This window comes from Rhincodon typus, chromosome 33 (genome assembly GCF_021869965.1).
Source record: "Rhincodon typus isolate 14 chromosome 33, sRhiTyp1.1, whole genome shotgun sequence".
Classification (NCBI taxonomy): domain Eukaryota; kingdom Metazoa; phylum Chordata; class Chondrichthyes; order Orectolobiformes; family Rhincodontidae; genus Rhincodon; species Rhincodon typus.
In genome coordinates this window covers 13770556-13795923 of record NC_063364.1, presented here as the reverse complement: position 1 = coordinate 13795923, position 25368 = coordinate 13770556, and the positions used below count along the sequence as shown (strand labels likewise).

The window sequence follows — 25368 nt, the reverse complement described above, 5'->3', positions numbered from 1 at the left end:
ATGGACGAGTTGGACTGTTTCTGTGCTGTATAACTATATTTTCTAATCAACCAGTTCAGAGTTGTCATTAAACATTCCTGCTATACATGGGACTTGAACCTAGGCCTCCCGGCCCAGAGGTAGTAATAAAACCATGTAACCACAAGGGCCCTATTACACTTGTGTTGTAAGGAATTCCTTGAAATAAAAGCATCCAAAATCCATTTGATCAGTAACATAACCATTCCATAGGCAATCGCAGAAATGGAAATATTTTAATTATACTTCTTCCCCACTGCCCCAGATTTTGACACCAGTGCACAATGTTTGTTTGCGCCTTGACTAAAAACATTTTTTGATCCCGCCTCCAACTACTCTCTGACGAATGTAAATGTGCAATGGAATTATAGACAAAACACAACATTCCATGCATAAAATACAGAATGAATAGACTATCAGACAGCAAAAATCCCCTACTTTATAAAACTCCTATAGTATGTAATTGATTGTGAACATAATGAGCTCAGTCTGAAAACATATAATCCTTAGACATTAATGTAAAACCAGGTTATCGTCGTCCAGTGATGAAGGAGCAGCGCTCCGAAAGCTTGTAATTTCAAATAAACCTGTTGGACCATTGCCTGCTATCGTGTGACATCTGACTTTGTCTCCAATTCAGCGTTTTACTTATGTTTGCTGCTCTAAGTGTAATTACTTTTGTATATTCCCTTAAGTAAGTTTTTTGCAACAGAGCTAAATATTGATTTGTTGCCTTCAGGTGCCTGCTGAATCATTTCTGACATGGTGATGTATACATTCTAATAGTCAGAATTGGCAAATATCACTTTCCTTTTAAATTCAATACTTGTGGCCACAGGAAAAGTGTGACACAGAACGAATCCATACCTGTTAACTTGGTCGTAACATTGCAAATCCATCAAGTTAACTATGTACTGTATACATTTCAAGTTCCACTACATGGCATTTTAGTTCACTGTTTTATTACAATATATTAAATCATGCAATAAATTACAATTACAATAATTTTTTTTTTTTAAACACAATACCTACAAGACTAACTGCAGGATATCTGCTTTCTTTTTATATTGCAGTAGAAAGAACAAATTAGAAGCAGCTGGTAAATGATTCAGTCATAAAATGTAATTACTTCTTAAATTTTATTCTATTTTCTCAAACTTCAAGAGTGTCAGAGAGAGAATCAGCACAGGTAATTATTTAATCCATCCTGCCTGTGCTTGCCAGCTAGCCAATTCACCCCAGTCAGCTCTTTTCCCATTGATTTGACAAATATTTTCACCATATACTTATCCAACTCTCTTTTGAACGTCACTATTGAACGTAGGTCCACCAATGCATTCCAGACCACAGGAGTCATTGTACACAAAAAAAATCCTTGTGATTCTTTTGCCAATCTCCTCTGTTTAATGATCCATTGCTATTGGAAGAAGTTTCTCATTAATTATTCAGTCAAAGCTTTTCAAAATTGTCAATACCCTTTCAGATGCCCTTCTTCACAATTATTGCCATCCCAACTTAGTCTCATATTCTTATAAAACTCTTCTGCATCCTCTCCAAAGCTTCTACCTCCTTCAGAAAGTGTGCTGTCCACAAGACAGCACAAGAAAGAATGGTGGTGGATTAAGTAAACAATGAACTGAAAGTCATAGAAGCTCCAGGAAAAGCCTCACCCTCATACACAATGAAGCCCAGCAGATAAGTACAAAAAACAAGGCGAAAGTATTCAAACGCAGCTTCAGTGAAAAACAAATACAACAATGTTATGGGTCTTGACAAGCTTTGATGCTAAAGCCTTGTACTTTAGAAATAAGTGAGCCTGTATTCAAGCAGTTTACTATACCAACAAGCCTAGTATTTAACTGATTAAATGGTAAAACTTTCCAGGTTTCATCATTGAATGGGATTCTGGTAGTCCCTTCCTAACAGCATGGTGGGAGTACATTAGCTACATTGATTGCAGCAGTTCCAGAAGGTGGCTCATCATCACCTTCTCCAGTGCTACTGGGAATGACCATCTCCTGCCGCCCACATCCCATGTTTTACCACAACATGCTTGTTCTTATACTCCATTCCTCTAAGAATAAAGCTAAGGATCCGATGTGTTTCTTGCTTCACAGCCTTCTCAACTTATTGTGTCATCTTCAAAGATTTGTGTACAAACACCTCCAGGTCAATCCCTTCCTGCACCTTGTCTAAAATTGCATCATTTAGTTCATATTTGCCTCTCCTTCGGGAATAGTTAGTTCAGTTGGCTGTACAGCAGGTTTGTGATGTAGAGTGACACCAACAACATGGGGTTCAATTCCCGTACAGACTAAAGTTACCACTAAGGTCTCACCTCAACCTCAACCTGAAGCATGGTGGCCCTCAAACTGAACTCACTGCCAGCTGTCTCTCTCTAATGAAAGAGCAGCCCTATCGTCCTCTGGGACGACAGCGATTTTAGCTTTTTATTTTCCTCTCTTCCTTCTTCCTGCCAAACTCAATCATATCCAACTTCTTGGTATAATATTTCATCTGCTCTGTGTCTGCCAATTTTACCATGCTATGTCCTTCTGAAGACTATTATTGCATTTTTTTAAACGACATAACTGAGTTTTGTACATCTGGAAACTTGAAAATGATGTCCTATATACTCAATCAGCATTATTAATACTCATCAAAAACTATCCCCCAAATTAGACATCTCGCCCGGATCCAAGGATGATTGGAAGACTGTGGCTACAGCTTTGAAAATGTCCATTGTTACATCTCTCCATCATTTATTTTGCTGGATAGGTTCAGGGAAATCCAGGCACTATTATCAGCACTTCTTCCTCTCACTATGAGGATCTGTAAATTTTTTCCGAATGGCCGACCTATTGTGGTATCAACTAAACATGAATTATTTGTCATAAAATATGAAAAAAAAAAGCTATTGCATGTTTCTATACTCGTCACTATTAGGAACTTTACTTAAACCCATGTAACCACTTGCTAAGTCTTCGCTTCCCAATATCCAATTTGCTCACTCATTCTTACTAATCAAATATTCCTGAAGAAGTGGTTTCTAGCTGTGCAAAATCTCCCAGTATTTTCAGCAAGAAAAGCTAATCAAAAACAATTAAAAACAGTTGTTTTGTATTGATACGACCAAATACTGAATCCCATATTGTACATCAAGGTGACATGCATTCACTATTTTTCTGGGAGCACGATTATGAAATCTGAAGGATTTTAAATTTAAATATAAATATTATTACAGGCAACCTGATGTTTCAGAACTGCTTGAACAGATGAGAAATATTTTGTTTATTTGTTTGAATAATGGTTTTATACTGAATTCAGAAAAATGTTGATTCATTGAACATAATAGCTTGGATCAGCTGGAATGGAAAAACTTTGGAAATCTCATAACTGAACCTCCAAACTGCTCATTCCCCATTGTAATGGAGGTGGGACTGTGAGGAGGCAACCAACCCATCCCTACAGGATAGAAGCTGGCCATTCAGCCTGTCGAGTCCACACTGACCCTCCAAACAGCATCCCACCCAGACCCAACCCGCTACCCTATCCCTGTGATCCTGCATTTCCTGTAGCTAATCCACCTAGACCGCACACTATAGATAAGTTAGCACGGCCTTCTGCCTGACCTGCACATCTTTGGACTGTGAGAGGAAACCCACGCAGACACGGGGAGAACATGCAAACTCCAATCATACAGTCACCCGAAGGAGAGTTGAACGCAGGTCTCTGGCACTGTGAGGCAGCAGCGTTAAGCATGTTGCCACCTTTTTGACTGAACGCAGTTTGAGGCTCAATGCTGGCCAACCAGCTTTCCCTGACAGCTCGGGAGAGGTGAAAACTTCTGTGGGGGCCAGGTTACTGTCTATTCCGTCCTTCCCTTTTTCTCAACTCCCTCCACTGCTTCACTGTTACCTGTGCCGCCTGGTGCTGAACGCTTACCCATCCGATAGACAGTCAGCCTCTCCAGCTAATCCAAAACAAAGAACTGCGGCTGCTGGAAATGTGAAAAAACCCACAGAAGTTGCTGGAGAAACTCAGCAGGTCTGGTAGCACCCATGGAGGGAAAGCTGCAGGCACAAAACAGACAAAAATGTGAATCCACTTTGTACAAGTTTCTCACTTTTAAAAAATGCTTGGGTTCCCCCCTCCCCTTGCCTCCACTCCACACCATATATTGAGAATATTCTGTTCAGAGAACAGGCAAACATTCTCTTAAATAGTTTTGGGACATGGACAGATGAATAAATGAATGATTTATTGTCACGTGTATTTTACAGTGAAATTCAATAAAATGCACTAAGTAGCTTACGTTTGTCACCCTACTCTGGTGTCATTTTGATAGTTTAAGAATAAGAGAAAATGAAAAGATATCGCTTGAACAGAAGTCCATCTGGGTACAAATTTCAAACCAGCTCAAAACTACCACAGCCTCGCCAGACCCAACAAGTTCAAGCATCATCTTTCACCGCTGGGCCTATTCACCTCTGCACCACCCGTGCCAGGCATACCAACGTTGGACACTATTGCCATGCTCGATGTTGCCATGATGTCTTCTCGCCACCAACACCAGATGCAGCCAAACACAAAGTCGACAATCGTCAGGTGCCATCCTTTACCACTGGGCCTACCTCACAGATGTTGCCTCAGAGCCGGGCACGCTCCCCACCCCCACACCTGGCGCCGGGCACGTTCCCTCTCCTGCTCCCCCACCTCCCCGCGCCGGGCACGCTCCCTCTTCCACAAACCCCCCCCACGCTGTATTCGCCCTCCCCCCTTGGCGCTGATTTCCCTCTCCCTCTCGCCCCCCCCCCCCCCCAAGTTTCGTTGCTGCCAATGCCAGCAAGAGACGGCTCTGTTCCTGCTGCTGCTGCACATGCTAAGAAGGCGAGGCCCACTCTCGCTTTGCTGACAACGCCGATAAAAAGATTTTTAAAGACAAGAAAAAGTTTTTAAAAAACAGCAAGGAAAAGTCAAAAGAAAAAGAAACATAGAAAGCAGATGGAAGTGGACGAGCCCTGGAACAGGAGGTCGAACGTAGCGCTGCTCCTCTAGTGCCACCTCATTCACAGAAACATTGCAACAGAAAATCTGATAACAGCAATTTACTTGATGGAGATCAAGAGAGGAAAGAAATGACCGCAAACTGAGAAATAACATATTTGCAATTAGAAAATGGATGAAATATTAATTTTAAATATATGGAACTTTAAAACAAATTAAGGAGCACTGATAAATTGTCAAAATGATGCTCCGCTAGATGCTCCCAGTGACACAAACATTTCTTGATCCAGAAGTCCCACTGTTCATGTGTGCGCTGATAATTAATTTTGACACAATCATCAGTTATCTGGTTTTCATCAACAATCTTCTGAGCATAATACATTCAGATGCTCACTATGGGTGGTACCAACATGGAAAGTGTAAATACGCAAGTATATTCAGAGATTTAACCCCATTCGAAACAGGCAACATCTTACTCAGGAATGCAAGACCCAACAAAAGTTCCTGAGCAATGTGTGGTTGTAACATGGAGATACAGATTTGACATAGCACATACATCACAACAGGCCATTCTGAACATTTATAATATTCTAGGAAATAAGATCTTCTTTGCAATATTAGTTTCTTAAATTTGCTTACAGTATTCAGGTGTCACTGGTAAGGTCAACGTTCTCTGTCCACCCCTAGTTACTCTTGAACTAAATGGTTTGCTCAGCCGTATCAGCCATCATTTAAGAATCAACAACATTGCTGTCAGTCTGGAGTCAGGTTTAGGTCAGACCAGACTATTAAAGAGCCAGATGGGTTGACATGACAATTGGCAATAGAAACATGGTACAAAGATTTCAATTCCAGATTTATATTAATTTATTTAATTTATTAATTAATCACAGTTCAATTTCATGAGCTGCCATGGTGGGTTTTGATCCCATTTGCCCAGATTGTTAGCCTAGCCTCTGGATTACTAATCCATTATCACTACACCACCGGCTCCCCTAATCTATTGAATGGAGCGTGTCAAAATTAGAATAGTAACAATAAAGAAACTCTTAAATGGCCATTCCATCCATAGTGTCTGTACTGGCTCTTTGAAAAAGCTGTTCAATCAGTCTCAATCCACTGTTTCTTCCTTATAGCTTTACAATTTCACCCTTTTACATTTTAATCCAATTCCCTTTTAAAGTTAGTATTGAATCTGCTTCTACCACCTTTTAGGCATTTCAGTGCTTCATACATCTTGGTTCACAACCAGTAATATATGATGACAGTCCATAGTTTTACATTAGGTAATTTGTTGCAAAATAGCTGCATAATTACCATTTATATACTTTGCATTAGTAATTGCAACAAAGTCAAGGACTCTTTTAGATTCCAAAATGTTCTGAATTTCTACATCAAAGCAATGTGCTGAGAGAGTTCATTCTGCTACTCAAAATATTCCATTCGTTTCCCATTCACAGTTCCAGATCAGTTGAGATTCCTTTCCAATGACCTTCTTAATGATATCACATTCTCTTTAATACGTTCATCAGCATTGCAAAGGAACCTTTCTTCTCCACACATGATCAATTGTGTGACTGTTTAATATTCTAAATGAGCAATACTCATCTAATTGTCATTTTCTTTGACTGAATTCCACTCCAGCAAGATCATGTAGAAGTAGCATTTTTGGCATCTTAATACAATATGAATGCTTCCTCCTGAAACTAAACACTATGCGTTAAACTTCCTAATTGTTTTTTTTAATCCTATTTCGTCCCATTTGATTCTCCCCATTTTATTCATTAAAATGCAGCAATGGCAAAAAAGGTAAGCCTGTCCTGGACTTCCGCCAGCTTTCTCTCAAACCAATGTGCACGATGTCAGGATTGACATGTCCTTTCATTTTCTCTCACTCCCTACAGAGAAACTTCTAATCATGGCATGGTTCTCCTACAAAGTAAATTCTCCCTTGCAGTCAGGAACTTTAAAAAGGCTAGGGTTAGAGACGTAGACCTGCTTCATGACACACTTGAAATACAATGTTTTTTTTAAAAAATCAAGCCAAATAACAAGCCAATTAGCTAAAATTCGCAGTACCAAATGTTGTGCCAAAGTACTTAGCATTGTCAACACAAAAGCTCAGCATTTACCATGTGAACATCTGTGTCATTTTTGAAAACATTTTTTACTTATTTATAAAATGATTTGCATGACTGTTGGAGATGGTCAATAATAACAGCTCATGAATAAAAATACAGTCTAATACCTAATGTGAGATGCATTGAGATGCAGCCAAATACATTTACATTTAGTCCTGTTCCAGTAACAAAAACCATGTTTGACGTGGGTATTTATTCACTTGGGTTGATTATGACTATTCCAGGACATTGTTTGAATATTCTGTACTATGACTGCAGTCAGCCGCCAAAGTAGAAAGCAGCAGAGAGTTTCAAACTGATGCACAAAAATGGTTTGTGACAGAATTCAGATATTCACACTATGCTTGAGGAAGACCAAAGACTCAGATATTTTTTCCATCTGGCAGTGAAAAGCTTTTGCTTAGGTTTTACACAGAAATCTGGTGAATCAGAAACTCTCAAGTTCTGAGAAAGATTGAGATGGAGAAACAGAGAAAGCTACATAACTGAAGCTTGAATGGTAAGGAAGAGATGGATCAATACATTATTAGTAACTGGCATACACGGTCAACATTTCATAATTGGCTTTAGCTTTCTTCCCCTCTTTGAACAAAGAGCAAAGAACAAAGAAAATTACCGCACAGGAGCAGGCCCTTCGGCCTTCCAAGCCTGCACCGATCCAGATCCTCTATCTAAACCTGTCGCCTATTTTCCAAGGATCTGTATCCCTCTGTTCCCTGACCATTTGTGTATCTGTCTAGATAAATCTTAAATAATGCTATTGTGCCTGCCTCTACCACCTCCACTGGCAACGCATTCCAGGCACCCACCACCCTCTGCGTAAAGAACTTTCCACGCATATCTCCCTTAAACTTTTCCCCTCTCACCTTGAAATTGTGACCTCTAGTAATTGAGTCCCCCACTCTGGGAAAAAGCTTCTTGCTATCCACAAAACAAAACTCAGAGAAACTACTTTGCTATATGGTAGAGAAGATATTGAATTTGTGTATTTATATCATATCATATTGAAAGTATTTTTCAAATTGTATTGAAAGGGAAATAAAACTCTTCTGATTCAAAGCCAATATGTATCTGGTCATGAAGACTTTGGAAAAGAATCGCGTTGTAATGAATTAGCTAATTTTATCTTTAAGTAGAATCATTTTCATCATTAAATTGCCTCGGCCACAACTGCTTTCTTCTGACTTTAACCAAATGAAAAGACAATGCACTCTATAATAACTCAAAAACTCTAGAGGGCTAGGTTTGACTCCATTTGAAATAATACTAGGAAAACTGATATGTGCATTGATTAACTACCAGTCTTGTCATAAAAATATCAGAACTGACCAATTTTGTATGACAAAAATAGAGAAAACACCTTAAATATTATACTATACATAAACAAACATAACAAATAAATGTGCATTTGGAAACAGGATCATATTATCATGCAAACTCAGTAGAACAATATATTTAGGTGAAATGTGATTGAGGTTATTATATATCATAACCCAAATTTATCTTTTCAAAATCAAACAAGATTCTTTGAAAAATAAAGTTTATTACATTGTTGGTTTGATTTCAAGATTGCAAAATGTAAATTCTCAGTCATTGGCAAGAGCTGTGAATTTGAGGAAACATCTGAGCACAGATTATTTTACAAATATCACATTGTTCTAAAAGCTGATTGGACATCAACATTTATAGACACCAGAAACTATTTCCTTCACTAGGGTGAATTAGAATCGATGGTCTTTTAACCATACGCTGAAACATTAACTTGAATTCTTGTGACAGCAAATAACTTCCTAATTTCCCTTTAAAAATCCAGTTAAATCTAACTTCCCAATTTCCCTTTAAAAATCCAGTTAAATCTCAAAACAATAAACATAACTAATTTCATGTTTTAAACCTATTTGAATACCACCACATTCCCTGTATTTATTTTTTAGTTTCTTAAATTAAATTTTATTTTTAATAACAAAGGATTTTACAAAAGACACGGTTTCTCTGAAACTGCAATGTAACATGATCGATAAAAATCTACTAGGGATAGAGATCAGCATTTGATCTAAACTTTTAAATAAAGGAATGCACAGCCACTACGAGAACTTATCACGCCATCCAACTTCCCAAAATCTATGTGTAATTCAAAAGAAAAGGAATATTCACTAGGGAAGCTTGCTCCTTTTATAAAAATATAAACAAGAACAGGCATTCTAATGTTAATACATTGTAAGCTCTCCAGTCCAGAAACACTAATTACCCACAGTTTTGTGGGGGTTTTTTTGTTACAACCCCGGTGTTTCATGTAGTGTATTTTAATAGCTTCTACTTCTGCACAGAAAGGAAGTTGCAGCATAAGTCTCACAACTATGGCCAGCCACAAGTGTTCAATTTGTAAATACATTTCTCCAAATAGCCTCCTTTTCATAATAAAACAAGAAGTTTCATGCATTATTATTTGCAGTTGCAATTTATCCAAAGAGACGTGGACAATAATAATGAAAATTATAATTTCTGAACAAAAGCTGTTTGGTAGTTCTAATCTGTCTTTTATCAACCTCTGCATGTGCATTACATAAATAATCTTTAAGTCATGCAGATTTTCTAGTCAAATACGTGTTGTTGTTGGCTGTTTATCTAGGCCATTCTTAGTATGATGTTCCAGCTCTGGGACATGTCATTCCCATATCAAGTTTGTTGCCACAGTAACTGTTGTTTGTCATCCATTCCCTTGTTGGGGAATGGTGGACCTTTGGGTTGGACTGTTCTCCTTGCAGTTGGTGGCATCGTACCTTCCTCATGAATTGTCCACAGTGAGGAAGCACATTTTCTCATTGTACATATATGTCTGCAGTTGCAATGAAATAGCTAATCATTCATGTTTACCACGCATGATCTACACAGGTCCTAAGTTGCTGCACAGTCTGACTCGTGTTAGAACAATGAATGTTTACACTCCGACTGACTCGCCAATGCCCAGCAATGTCTGGCAGTTTCATCAAAGAGAAATTTGGTTGCCCACTCGCTTTGGATTTTGTCACTCACTTACTTCTTCTGGCTTTCGATTCTTTTAGCCAATGGAAGAGTAATTTGGGTGCAGTATGTCATTAATTGGTGGTCTGGCCTACTTCCCATGCCTTTAGCAAGGGTACTCCTCCACTCAATGATTCTCTTGTGTATGTCTTTGCTTGATTTGTTCAGTTTGTTTTATGATTCCTTTGGCAATATTTTCTGCTACCTCAGCCTTTCCATTTGACTGAGGATAATGTGGAGATGATGTGTGGTGCTGAATTTCCCAATCATTTATGCAGCATCTGAATTCTTCACTCATGACTTTAGGGTCATTGTCATACGGCACAATATCTAAAATTTCATAATGACTGTAATGTACTTTCTGGAGTTCTACAATCGCGTAGGTAGTCATTGACATCAGCTGATCTAAGTTGTCAGAACAGTAGTCAATGGTGAGTAGAAAATCAGTTCCTGGAGGACAGAAGAGGTCCACTCCGAGCTACATCCATGGTTTGTCTGCAATGTCAGGAGGTACGAGAGGCTCTTTAGTTTGTTTAGTTTTCTCATTCATACTAAACCAGCTGATGTGGTCCTTAATCCCATTGCACGTGATTGGCCAATAGAGCACAGCTCTTACCTTCCTCAGACTAGACTCAATTACTTAATGGCTTTCATTGATACATTTCAGCATCTCTTTTCTCATCCCCTTATTTAGTACAAGGTGCAGTCTTGGGCTTTCATTACATCCCTGAACTCCCAATATTCTCTGACAGCAATAGGTGTTTTTAGGCTGTCCTTTCACCACTATTTCCTATAGCACTTAGAGTTGAATCTTGTTGCATGATTTGAGCAAGATGCTTGTCTTTCAGATTCCATGTCTCTGCTGGCCTGCTGACTTCCAGAAAAGCACGTCAAACTGTTGCCTCATGTTGAATCGGGAAGGTTTTACACTCCATCTGAGTATCCTCATCTTTCTTCATAGCGGAGTGTTCCTTTTATGGATTATGAACAGTTGTGGACCTAGCTCTGATCCTTGCAGTATGCCAATAGTAACGGCCTGCCATGCTAAGAATCCTGCCCTCTTTCTGTCCATCAAACAATTCTCAATCCAATCCAGTGCATTTTTCCCAATTCCATGCACTAGCACTTTATTTACTAACCTCCTGTGTCAAACTTTACCAGAAGCCTTTTGAAAATACACAATGCACCTTTGGTTCTTTTTTATCAATGCTACACATAGTGTCCTGAAAAAACCCTAACAAGTTTGTCAAATATGACTTCCATTTCATGAATCCATGTTAATTCTGCACAATTTTGGCTGCCTTTACTGTTTTTTTCCTTTAATTCATACATGGAATGCGGGCATCGCTGGCTGTTCCAATATTTAACGTTCATCCCTAGCTGCCCTTGAAAAAGTGGTGGTGAGCGCAGTGTTGGCATCTTTTCTAATAGATTCTAACATTTTCCAGACTACTGGAAGCAAACTAACAAGCTTGTAGTTCACCGCACTTTCTTTTTCTTGCTTCTTAAATAGGGAGGTTACATTTGCTGCTTTCTAGTCTGCAGGAACCTATGCTGAATCTATAGATTTTGAAAGATCATCACAAATGCATTCTCTAGCCACGTTCTTCAACCTGCTGTGATGATGCTTATCTGGTCCAAGGGATCAACAGTCAATCCAAGTAATTTGACAAGTACTGCCTCTTTACTAATATTAAATTCTTACAGAACTCAGAATCCCTACAGTGTGGAAACAGGCCCTTCGGCCCAACAAGTCCACACCGACCCTCAGAGCATCCCACCCAGACCCATCCCCCTATAACCACCTAATCTACACATCCCTGAACACTACGGACAATTTAGCATAGCTCTTCAGTTTCAGAAAACCTTGGTTGCTTTGTGTTTCTGGAAGATTTTCTGTAACTTATTTCAAGAAAACAGATGCAAACATTGATTCCAGAGATGAGAGGCTTGTCTTATGAACAGAGATTGAGCAACTCCACTTTCTGAAAGAGTAAGACGAGCTCTACTCGCGATATATAAGATTCTAAAAGAGACTGTCCAAGTAGACTTAGAAAAGATGTTTCCACATGTAGGGCAATCTAGAACAAGATGTGATAGCTTTAGGATAACGGGTAACAGATTTAAAACAGAGATCATGAGAAATTCCTTCTCTCAAAGGGTTGTGGACCTGTGGAATTCACTACCCAAAGAGCGGTCGATGCTGGAGCATTGAGTAAATTTAAGGAGGAGACAGACAAATTTTTAATTACTAATGGGTTTAAGGGTTATGAGGCAGGCAGCAAAGTGAAGTTGAAGCTGAGATGAGATCAGCCACGATCATATCAAATGGCAGAACAGGCTCGAGGGGCTGAATTGCTCCTAGTTCTTATGTTCTTCGCTATAAATTTTCCTGCTTACACTTATAATGGGTCTAAATTTGTCCTAGCTAATCATTTCATTTCCATATCCTTAGGAGGATTTATAGTCCACCACTATGTTCCTGACTAGTCTGCATTCATATTCTCTTTTCCCTTTCTTAATCAGATTCTTGAATCTCCTTTACTGTGTTCCAAATTACTCCCAATGCTCAGGCTTACCATTTTTTCTTGCATCATGAAGAGCAAACTCCTCTGATCTCTTGAAATCTTTAACTTATTTTCTTAACCATACTTAGTTCACCTTTAGGTCTTTTGAATAGTAAAAGGACATAGTAAGTGGGTTTTTTTGGATGCTTTGGAGAAGAAAGATGCATTGAAGTAGCTTGGCATCAGACTCTGAGTCAGTCTCTCCCAAACAAGTATTATTTAAAATGTTCACTAGCAAAGAGAATAGCCAGACACACACGTGCAATCTGTGCATAGTGTTGTTCAGTTTACGTTAATACTGCAAGGTGACTGCCTGTTGATATTGTAGTACCTCCGCACTATCTTTGTTGCCATTACTGGTTTGATTCTAGTCAAAGTTGCTGCTTGTTCTGTTACCCAATACTACTGCAAATCATTAACAGTGAGTGTGTGTAAAAGGTTCACACTCTAATGACAATTTAGGCAAGTACCTTGCAAGGTAGTTCATTTATCTAAAAGACACTGCTTTCACATCTGTTGCTGGATCTTTGCTACAGCTGTCACTTTGTCAAGATCAGAATGAACTTTTTGGTCTCCGGCACATCTCCTATCTACTTGACTTCTGGCATCTTCATTTACATCTTTTTCTTGTTCAGCTACTGGCTCATCTGCCAAACTGTCTCTAACTGTCACACTAGATTCTGATCCATAGCTTAACTGATCACGTATGATAGTGATCTTCACAGTGAGAAGCTGACTACTCTGCATATGTCACTCTTCCAGAGCAGTGGATATACCAAACACTATGGTCAAGTGTTTATATCTAATATAGCTATATTTAAATGCAAATCTATCCCAAATGGCATCCAGAATGTAGTTAGAAAATGCTTTCCTCTAGCTCTACTTGGCAGTAACAATGCTTTGCATTGAGCGTGACAAAGTCCTTTGCCCTGCAAGTTGTAGCAAAATGTCTTCAATGATTAACATGGGATAGTTAAAATCTTTACAAAGCTTTATTGAGATCCTTTAGATCTATGCATATAATCACCTCTTCAGGTCTTTTCCACAACTGCCATGATTGTAAGCCAGTCTGTGGGAGCCGTCACGATCTTGAATGCTCCCTTCTTTTCCAGCTCTTTTACCTTGTCTTTTAGGCTGGCCGTGAGAGCAACTGGAACCCTCCTCAACAGAAGTTGGGCTGATCTCACCGTCTCCTTGAATTTGAGATGATATTCACCAGGAAGACATCCAAGACTGGTAAAAAACATTTTTGTCACCTTTTTGCATCAGTTTAGCAATGATTTAAGGCCTGCAAAATACTGCAAATCTCTTCTGGTACTTGTAGAGTTACCACTCCAATCTTCAGTTTGCTTCAGCCACAGTGAGTCAGTTTTATTTAACATCTATGACCTAGAACTGCAGATCTTTGTTCTTCCCAGGTGTATTGGGCTCTCAGCTTTGTTTATCCTCTTCAGATGTGCATCATATAGCCTCAATCTTACCTTCGAAGGCTTCCTTTACAGTCGCCATCATAAGCCACCTCTCAGAGTCTGTGAAGCTCAATTTTTCTTTCCCCAGAGCACCAGGGTTTACCTGGCATGTTATGTTTACTTGATACTCTCCTCCTGCAGTAATCATTCTCACAATCACAAAACATTGATCACCTTTCGATCTGATGATGCAAACTTATTGTATGGCATAGAGAGTGTGATTCATTAGAATCATCATCTGACATCTCTCCCACATCTTCAGGAACTTGTTTTGCTTCTTTCTAGCTAAACTTGCTTTGCAAAGTAATTCAGTTTCTTGCAGTTAGAACCCTGCTTTCCCTCAGCTGGACATGCTTTCTTTTCTTTCATATGATGCCCTCTGCAAATTTACATCCTACCCTTTGGCCTTGATCTTTCTGGAAATATTTCTGTCTTTCTTCCAGTAAGTTGTTTTTGTCCATCTCAGGATGTCTCTCTGCATAATGCAAAATCTCGTATGTTTTCTCATCAGTACTACTCACTGATGATTGGCAACTTGAGCTTCTTCACGTCAATTGCTTTCTGAAGAGTATGTTTCTGCTTTGTCAGCAAACAGGCTGCCATGACAGGATCTTTTATGCCTAAAACACTCCCCTCTCTGATGAGATCATCTGTCAGTTGTGCAAAATAGTAAGCATGAGCTAGATTATTAGTGTTATCTTTTAATGGTCAATATTCTTCCACTCACCTTGAGCTCTGATATTGTACAAACACTGTTCATAAGTGACATAAATAGAGAATTTTAAAATGTCATCAAGGTCCTCAAAAGGCTTTTCTGATCGGCAGTGTGGTCTCGGCTACCATACACCTGATAGCGTTCTTTGGCCAGCACTCATAACAAACGTTGCTAATCTTATTTATTCAGACTTCTTATTCAATTGTGTAGTTACTTCAGTTTTTGACTTCAATTAGACTGGAAGATATTTCAATTCTGTCTGATATTGTCTTTCATCTCCACAACACCAGGGCCTGAAATACGAACAGCAATCCTGACCCACCTCACAACACAAGTGTGCAGACTGCTATATTATAGTATCTAGTTCTCTCATGGCACTGAAAATCTATGCAATTTCAGTTAGCCATTTCTGATACCAGATTTCACAGAGTGTGTTTTAATGGCTGCTACTTCTAAAGTGAAAGCAATTCACAGCAGCGATCATATTACCATGGCAAACCACAAATATACAATGTTCAAATGCATTTCTGTAAATATCCTCCACGTCATCAGCATAATTTTACTACAGTATGTGAGAACAAAAACTTGAAAGATACTATATTTGTTAACAATCTTCAGCTTTATAATGATTTGTGCACTGTTTTATGTTTCAGATAAATATTTACATCTACAGGGTTTTCTGATTGACGTGTTCATGGTTAGGCATTCTAATATCATTTTACAATCTAGAAAATTCTATATAGAAATAACTTTGTCCCAAGCATTCTGGACTGGACAGATTACAGTGTAAATGAATATCTACAGAGGGAAAGATGTCTTGAGTCTACACTTTGAGAACGTAAGAATAGGTAGAAATAAAACCATTCTCCACTGAGACAATGCAAAACAAAGATCTATTAAGGGTAGTGTTATGGTGCAATGAGTTGAAGATCCCAATATCTTATGTCAAATAGTCAAGTCAGCACCATAAACTATAACTTTCCTACAGGGCCTTTCTGATCTAGATCTTGCCATTATGAGGAAAGCCCTGAAAGGGATTGGTCTGAAAGTGACAAAGGAAAAAGGCCAGTAAACAAAAACTAAAAGAAAAAGCAATCAGGATCAATTACAGACCAGAAATAACATCAGTCTGGGACAAGGTTTCCTGCTCATCTTCTTGGCCAGTTAATTGTACTGAATAAAAGAGTCTAAAGGACAAGAAATAACCTTTTAAATCAACTGGAAATAATTAAAACATTCAATCGACACCAGTGTGGAGAAATCTTTCTCAACTGCCTGTAAAGACACTATCTCTTGAAGCTATCTCTTATTGTTATTTTTTATAGAATGTGTTCGCAGTTTAATAATGGTATAGCACATAGAAAATTAACGATCAACTGGCCTCCATTTCAGCGTCAAAGCATCAGGAAGATCCAGTATCAAGTTACATCCTCGCAGCGCTGGAGATGTAACTTATTTTCTCCTCCATCACAGCATAAATATACCAAAGCCCTCCAAAGACTGGAAATAATAGATTTCACAGTGTGATTTCATTTAACGTAATCATGGGATTCAGGAAAACAGTCAGAACAATTTGAATTTTAATCTCATCATTTGTGATACCACTCAATCACAGTTTATAACTTCTAAACCACCAGCGTTTATGTATTAAATATGATGAGATGATATCTGACAAATTGCATTGCAAACAATCATAAATTGCTTCATTTTGCAAGTATCAAAAGGGGTCATTTTCAACTTGCCATCAGAGTGTACAGCCATTGCTAAGAGTCAGGCATCTGTTATATAACATGAAAATGGAGCTGCTGCACATGACCCAAAACACCAGCTTTATAATAAACAGTGAACTGAAAACTACTCCCCAAAATATAAACTTCTACATCATCAAAACCGGCATCAAATTGAAATAAAATTTTGCATTGCATAACCAATAGCCTAACTGTTCAAACTTACCACTTAACAATTAAAACATTTCTTCATTTTACATTCATAATTCAATTACTGGAACAGGTTTAATACATTTTGTTAAAAAAACTCAATTTTTCCCTCATTAGAAGCTATAATTTTCCATGGCTATATGTTAAAGAGAGTTAGGTATAGCCTTATCCATTCCCAAATGTCACTGTTCTACAGTTTGTGAACTACATGCATCCTGAACAATCCCTCGAGGAGTTCCCAAAAGTTATAACAAAGGAATTAAAAATTTCCAAAATTCACAATCTTACTTTTTCAATCACTCTTTTCCATTTTGATCTTGAAATGCTCCTCGTACAGACAACCTCCTCTTCTTTCCTGAAAAAGACATTTAATATATTAAAATAATTTCTAACAATTTCAGAAACATGATCTAAATATTAATATGCAACAGACAGTAATCTGATCAAACAGTCGATGAGCAACATTTATTATCACCCTATTAAGAACAAAATCTGTATTATTTGAACATATGTCAGTTGATGGCATCCATCCACAAATAATTTATATTCCCACAAGGTAAATTTTATCTTTTAAAATTTTGAAATTGAAGATCAAAGATGAAAGAAAACTTTAAGAACATATGCCTTCCTCTTCCACAGCAGGAGACAGCAGTATATGACAAAAGAGTATACAATTAAGAATGGTTGAAACATAATTAGAAGTATACCGTTTTGGATGTTTTTTTCTTCAGCCTTCTCACACAATTCTGCACATTTTTCTTTTGTAAATCACTCTCCAATGCCTTTTCAATGCCCTGATTGAACCTGCATCTGCACATTCTTAGGCAATGTATTCATGACCCTAATCACTTGCTGCATGGAAATGTTTTTCTTCTTTTACTTCTTTCACTGATTACTTTAAATCTGTGCCCTGCCATTCTTAATTCGTTCATGGGTGTGAATATGTTCTCCCTCTTCACTCCATCCAGGCATCTCATGATCTTCAACGGTTAAATCAGATCTCCTCTCAGCCTTCCACAGTCCCAACCACACCGATTTATTTTGAAAATTGACATTCCTCATCCCTGGAAGACACTCTCATAAACCTAATAAAAACTGAAAGAATTGCGGATGCTGTAAATCAGGAACAAAAACAGAAGTTGCTGGAAAAGCTCAGCAGGTCTGGTAGCATCTGTGAGGAAAAAACAATGTTAACTCAGATTTTTTTCTTCACAAATGCTGCCAGACCCACTGAGCTTTTCCAGCAACTTCTCTTTTTGTTATTATTGTTGTTGACTCTCATAAACCTCTTCTGCACTCTCTACAACGTCTTCTCATCCTTCCTAAAATACAGCACCCAGAACTGGATGGAATACTCCATCTGAGGTTTAACTAGTGCCTTATATCAGTTCAATGTGACCTCCTTGCTCTTGTACTTTACACCCTTTTTAATAAAGCCCAGGCTACTGTAAGCTTCCGTAACTGCTCTCTCAACTTGTCTTGCCACCTTTAATGACTTAGGCATACATACACCCCAGTCCCTCTGCCTCTGCACCTTCTTTAGGGTTGTACCTATTGTATAAAGATGCAAGGGTCTAAAAGGATTAATGCTCTGCCTGATATGATGATGCTTGTGGACTTGGTTTTGGAACAGGTTAGCACTGAAACAGCAAGATGTGCCGAATGGGTCTTCCTGGGTCAGTGTAACAATGTCTTGCACATCAGTGTAACTTGTACCTAGTTGTTTTCTTCAATCAACTACGTCTTGTGTAAGACAACTGCCTCTTCAGATTAGACTACCAAGCAGTTTTTCTCTGTTACACTCAACCAAATGGGTCCTTTAGATCCCTACCCTGTAAGAGATTGGTAACAGCTAACCTATCTTTTAGTAAGAGAAAGAACATATGATGTATCAACAGTGGTATGGGCTGTTCATGCAATGGTTTTACTTTCTATTGTCTCTCCAGTTCACGGGCATTTCCCACTGATTGTCTAAACAGAGGGCGAGACTTGTATTGAGGACATTAAATCCATCCACAGTCACCCAAAATATCTACACTTAGAAAATGGCTACAAGAATATTAAATTCTTCATATTAATTCTACTGGCACAATATATGCTGGCTCTAGCTGAATTCTTTGGATCTACATGAGATTTGATCATTATTAATAATCAATGAGTTCCAACATTATTCGAACAGAATAAGTGACAGCAGTATAGCTGTTGGGAGACAACATGAACACATTCGAATAATTGATCAATCGAATGATTTATTTTCATGTGTACCGAAGTACAATGAAAAGCTTTGTTTACGAGCAGTACAGGCAGATCATAGTAAACAAGGATGCAAGATCAAAAAGACTTAGAGGCATACAGGTTATACTGCACAGACTGTGCGCTAGGCGAGATCAACATTAGCAAGATCAGCATTATGAGGCTACAGCGTCAATTCGTCAGTCTAGTAAAGGCTGGGGATCGAGGCAGGCTGGGAGACTAGAGCTGATGTAGGTCATGACCAGCCTCTCAAAGCACTTCATGATTACTGAAGTCAGAGCTATTGGGCTGTAGTCATTAAGGCACACTGCATGTGTTTTCTTAGGTACAGGGATAATGGTGGTCTTCTTGAAGCAGGTGGGGCATTCGGCTTGTAGGAGGGAGATGTTGAAGATGCCAGTGAATACCTCCACCAGCTGGCTCGCACAGGATCTTCCGGGCCCGTCGCTTTCCTTAGGTTGACTCCCAGGAAAACCAATCTGACGTCTGCAGCAGGGACGGAGGGAACAGGTGTGTCTGGGGCTGTTGGAACAGGCGTCACTGCTCTGCTGGCATTCTGCTCAAACCGTGAGTAGAAAGCATCGAGCATGTCGGGGGGGATGGGTCTTTGTCCATATCTTGCTCTGCTTTATTTTGTATCCCGTAATGTTGCTTAGGCCTCGCCACAGATGTCAGGAGTTTGTTTGGTAAGTTTGGGCCTCTAACATGGTCCAGTACAGCCACTTGACATCCCTGATGGCTTTACGAAGATCATATCTGGATTTCTTGTATTGGTCTGAGTCATCTGACTCAAAAGATTTCATAATAGCTTTAGGCAGAAAAACAAACTCGAGTATAATTCCCACTATAAACATCAAATGGAAAAAAACTGTGTGCACCTTTTGATTGTTGTATTAAAATAAAATTTCTTCTTAACTCAATAAAGAGCTGCAAAATATTTTGAGATAGTAGGAACTGCCGATGCTGGTGTGGAGCTGGATGAACACAGCAGGCCAGGCAGCATCAGAGGAGCAAGAAAGCTGATGTTTCGTCCTGCTCCGCTGATGCTGCCTGGCCTGCAAAATATTTCACTTTGTCACATGTGGGTTATCTTACATTGAAGACTTCAAGTCAATGAAAAATGGTATGACATGGAAATGAGGAGCTTTGACAGGTTGTTCCAGGAGTGATATCCCGACACTGACTGAAGAGATGTACTACGAACTGTTAGAAAGGGAGTTCAGCTCTATGTTCATATTGAGTAAAGCTAATGAACTGTCTTGTGGCATGCTAATTGTTATTTGAATAACAATGTTGCTGATAATGATCTCCCTCAGCTGCCAGTGTTTCCCAGGAACAAAATACAGAAATGGGAATAGATTGTGACCTGTGGTCTCCTTCTACTTCACACGGCCCTAGGATTTCTGCTGCTTCCACCAAAGGAGACATTTGCACTTACAAAAGGTCCTCTCAGACCCATTTTTCTGAAGGATCATCAGAAAGGCTCCAAGACATGTGCACAAGCTAAGAAGCTATATTTAACCTTTATCCCTAATCTGCACCCTCACCTTTCCACCAGTGTGTCCCAAAGTAATGAGTAGAGGAAGTCTTACATGAATGGTCAAGTGCTGAGTCAGTAACAGCTGCAGTAATGGTACATGGTAATGACGTGTATCAGAGCTAAAAATATTCAAAACTATCTGCTTGCTAGTGTTAATGCACCTCATGTAATGTTCATGTGCCAAGAATGATTCCATATGATCAAGGAAGCCACAGCTATTTGGGAACAGTCTCATCTAAATTCCTTCTCTAATAGAGATTTCTTTTCCATCAAGGTCCTGTAGTTTATTCTGATTTCAGGAAGTTGATTCCATCATAATTAATGCAACACCAGCTGCTCTATTGTGCTCTTTGAGCTAATTGTACTATCGGCACATCTCAATATTTCTCCTTAGTATCCCTTGATTGTGGGTGTCTACACAAACACTGTCCCCAAGGCTGCTGGCTCCTTATCTCTAAGGAAGGCTCCTCAGTTCCTGATTTACTTTAATATTCTTTTTAATTACATCTGTATATTACAGGTTATGAAATACAGCTCTCTTGGCTTGTCTCAAAGATACCTCTCTTCTTGTGTGTTGCTTTCTCTCAATCTATTTCACTGATGTTAGGATCACATCATCAGTTACTTCATTACTATTAGCCTGCACCATTAAACTAGATCAGGTACACTTTCAAACGTGATTTTACAGTCCGTGTCTGTGACTTACCCTTTTGGTCTTTTTTCATCATTGTCACAGAATTGTCTTGAAAAGACGTCAAGCAGGAGGCTGCAGTGCTTCCGCACTTGTGCAATGTTCTTGACTAGAAACTCAAGCCCCATTTGCCGAAATGCAGTACGCACTGAGTCAGTACTCGCAGGGTACCCAATGGCTGGAAAAGAAGAGGGTGCAGCCAGTCAGACTGAGTACCTCACATCCAGCGCGCTGGTCAGCATGCCCTGCCAGCGACAGGCAGGAACGGAAATCATGTTCCCTGATGTTGTCTCTGGCCCAAGTCTCAGGTTCTACCCCTGACCAAAGCACAGCCCGGCCTTGCCATCCAAAAGCTCTGGGCTCCAGTTACTGGGCATGACATACCCATTTGTTGCAGGCCATGTTGTCAGTGGACTTCAGAGTCACTGCGGTTTTGAACTTCTTGGGCTCTGCTTCCTTCCAAGGTCAGCTCCAAACATTGGGTGGTCTCTCAGAAGAAGCAGCACACACTGTTCCCTCTCACAGGTCATTGATGCTCTTTTGCCAGAGCTGGATAGTTGATGAAACAGCAGGCTTCACAAGCACAAAGGGGCAATAGGTTTCACCTCCATCGTTGGACACCCCCAGGTACAGGATATCATCAAATATCACCCAGTGACTGGTCAAGAGTAACAGCATCCACTCACTCAAAATTCAGACCATCTCCAACCACAACGAGAGCTTCCAGAGAGGGTGAACTCACCTTCCTGGCTGCTCTCATGTCTTATTTCCCACCCTTCGGGACGCAGCAGGACTTCACTCAAACCCACGAGATCTGTAGATGGATCCAAGGGAACCAGGTTCATCCCTTGATGAGGTGGCTACTGAACCCTCTCTAACAGCTGCAGACAGAGACAATACAATAAAAGCCATCTGCTCCAAAGACAGCCATTGGGCAGACCATCAGGCTTCTGAAGATATAGTCCCAGTGCCTGGATTAATCAAGAAGCACACTGCAACACTCTCCTACATGAGGCTTGGTCATTGTGATGTGCTCTCCATAGTATGGCCCTCCACAGGAGTGTGGACATTGAGGACAGAGAAGTCCAGGAAGACAATAAACTCATCAGAGAAAGCAGGGCAGCAGAAAGTGGAAGTGGGAAGAATAGACGTAGTTGAGGGAGAGAATGCGGAAAACCAAAGCATCCTGGTATAGGAGTCCCGATATAGTGTGGGGCTCTGAGTAATCCTCAGGATGCCACAAATGTGACAGGTCGACTGATTCAGGAATGTTTCAACTGAGCCCACAAGGATTAGGCATTGTATGCAGACACTGAGGTGTCTGTGCTAACACTTCCAGGCGATAGTGAGACTGTAAACCCTTATCACTAACAAAGGGCACACATCTGCGCTTGTGAGCTCAGAAGAGGTGGGGGTAGCCTGTCCCTTTGTCTTTGCTGTAGTCAAATGCACATGACAGTCACCCTTGCTGTGAATGTGTGGCAGCTGTATCATTGATAATGTCGACCATCTTATTTACATATTACTATTAACTCTTTACATTACATCTCCTCCTAACTTGTGATCTACTTAACAAATTATTTACCATTATACTGAAGTACTCAGCTTGTAGGGTTACATCAGTTCATTAAACCTCTTCTGACACTAGATTCACGCTCTCCTGATTACCCTTTTACCACTGACAATGGCAGCAAATTCCAAACAGGCTCAGTGATCAGTGTGACTGTCTTTCTCTGGGAAGACGACAAGGAACCTCCCTTCCCTCCTTCATCAATCTACATTCGTCACCTCAAGGCTAGTACCTGAAAAACAAGCAGCCGCTCTGCTTCACGCTTCTGGCCCTCTTGAGAGATCATGGAAATGAAGAATCTAGTCTCACACTTCTGGTGAATCTTCAACTTACAGCCACAGACCTTAAATGGTAACCACTGCAAGGGCCACCCAGAGTCAGATGCAGGACCCAGAAAAGGTTTGACTTCCATTTTCCAGCTTCACACTGAAAATTCATCCCCAGGCATCAAACCGGAGACCCTGCTACCTGCACGGTACATTGTGCAGTACATTGTGTGACATTCACTCAAAGAGTTAGTGCATAATAGCTTTGGATAAGACAGTATGCATGAGTCTGGGCAAGTGGATGGGGGAACGAATGAAAGAAAGAAAGAAAGAACAAGAGAGGAACAGAGAGGGGGGGAAAACAGAGAGAGGGGAACAGAGTGACAGAGATGAAGGGACGGAAAAAGGGAGAAAGAGAAAGATATATAGAAAAGAGCGTGTTGAAAAATCACAGTAAATAAATCAGAAAATAACTACTTTTATGGATGGCAGCTTCATTTTACACAGTAATTTATCATAATAGTAATTCAAATAAGCACATACATAAAATATAAACCTGCACTGCACAAACAGAAAAACTACATTTAATGTACAGTGAATACTCCCATAATTCAGCTCTGACTTTTGGTCCAGAAATCCTTAATTTTTTTCAAATACCTTGTGCTTTATTTTGGGAGCAGCGTTGGCAAAGAACACAGTCTTGTGAGGCTTTTTCACAATTTTTTTTTCTCATGTAAACAGTCTGACATAGATAGCCTGGGATAGCCATTCCCTGATTAATACAGCACCACAACCACCATCCGCTGAGGCACTGTCACTATTGGCACTTTTCACAAACCACCCGAAAATGTTACCCATCTCAAATCCAAACTCCTAACTTTTCCGCGTTAAAATCTCCTCTCAAAAGCTCAACTACTATACAAGTATTAAAACAGACTGGAGTGTTTTAAGACTAGAATACAGTAACAGCAGAATAAATTGCCTCCAAGACCTTGCAGAAACATCTTTCAGCGTTTGTGCAGATTACAGCTGGGAGCTAACAGATGTTTGCACTGTGTGTTATATGAAGTTATCCCATTGAAGCTGCACGAACACAAAACAAAATAACCACAAACAGAACTAATGGAAGTTCAAAGGCTCCCAATTAGGCTCCCCATTGGTGATAATAGTTATTAATGTCTTTAGTGAAGCTACTGCAGTTAGAATGCCTAAGGGAGGGTGGTAAGTGGAGTTGACTACGTTCTATGCAAATTCACAGTATTCTGAAGGGATAACGATCAAAACTCAGGTACAGTCTCACTAACCTCCTTGAGGATAGAGTCATGAACCATACTCAGCGATATAATATCTATTGAATACAAATTTGCCAAAAAGTATTGGAAAGTCTGCTGCACAGTTTTAAAATCTTCAAAAGGCTGAACCCCACAAGAATGTACATTATGATTCTTGCAAACCTATGAAAGGCAAAATAGCATTATACCATTAGTAGGTTGCAACCAATGATAAAAGTATAATATTATGCTGGAGGTTTGAGTTCCTCCGTGAATATAAAAATCAGATAAGGACCAAGGGAAATACGTGTCTTGAAGTCAAAGTCATTACGCACAGAAGAAGGCCATTCAGCCCGCTGAGTTCATGTCATCTCCTGTAGAGCAAACCAGTTAGCCCCATTCCCCCATGCTATCCCCATTGCTCTTTATGTTAATTTCATTCTAGTGGCCATGCATTTTCCTGTTGAAATTATCATCATCTCTGCATTGCACCACCCCTAACAGGCAACAAGTCCAGGTCATTATCACTCGCTGTGTAAAAGTGCTCTTCTTCACAGTCCACCCCCACCTCTTGACCAAAACCTTAAATCTACATCCCCTCAACCTTAATTCACCAGTTTATGTGAACAGCTTTTCTTTGCCAGCCTTAAATTTGTAATATTTGTATGTACCCTTAACCTTACAGAATCAGATTGGGGGAATAAAAAAAGTTTTAAAGACCTAAGTGCCCTAGCCAATTGTTTCATTGTAATAATCTGCACCATTGCTGTATACCCAAAATCGTTAACAAAACACACCTTGACTTTTTAAAACAAAATTGCAAAACATTTGAACTATGCAACAAGTCAACCTGCACCTTTGAAGAAAGGAGACCATTTTGCATGGGACCCTCTTTAAGAAGT

General features: G+C 39.6%; 1 protein-coding gene across 2 annotated transcripts in view; it reads right to left on the bottom strand.

The window, feature by feature from the left end:
• LOC109926673 (protein unc-13 homolog C-like) overlaps positions 1-25368 on the bottom strand; it is a 537669-nt gene that overhangs the window by 386053 nt on the left and 126248 nt on the right. For both annotated transcript variants that reach the window (XM_048616076.1, XM_048616075.1), the window contains exon 11: positions 17164-17230. In XM_048616076.1, coding sequence (XP_048472033.1) covers positions 17164-17230 — 67 coding nt within the window. The remainder of the gene's footprint in view (positions 1-17163; positions 17231-25368) is intronic.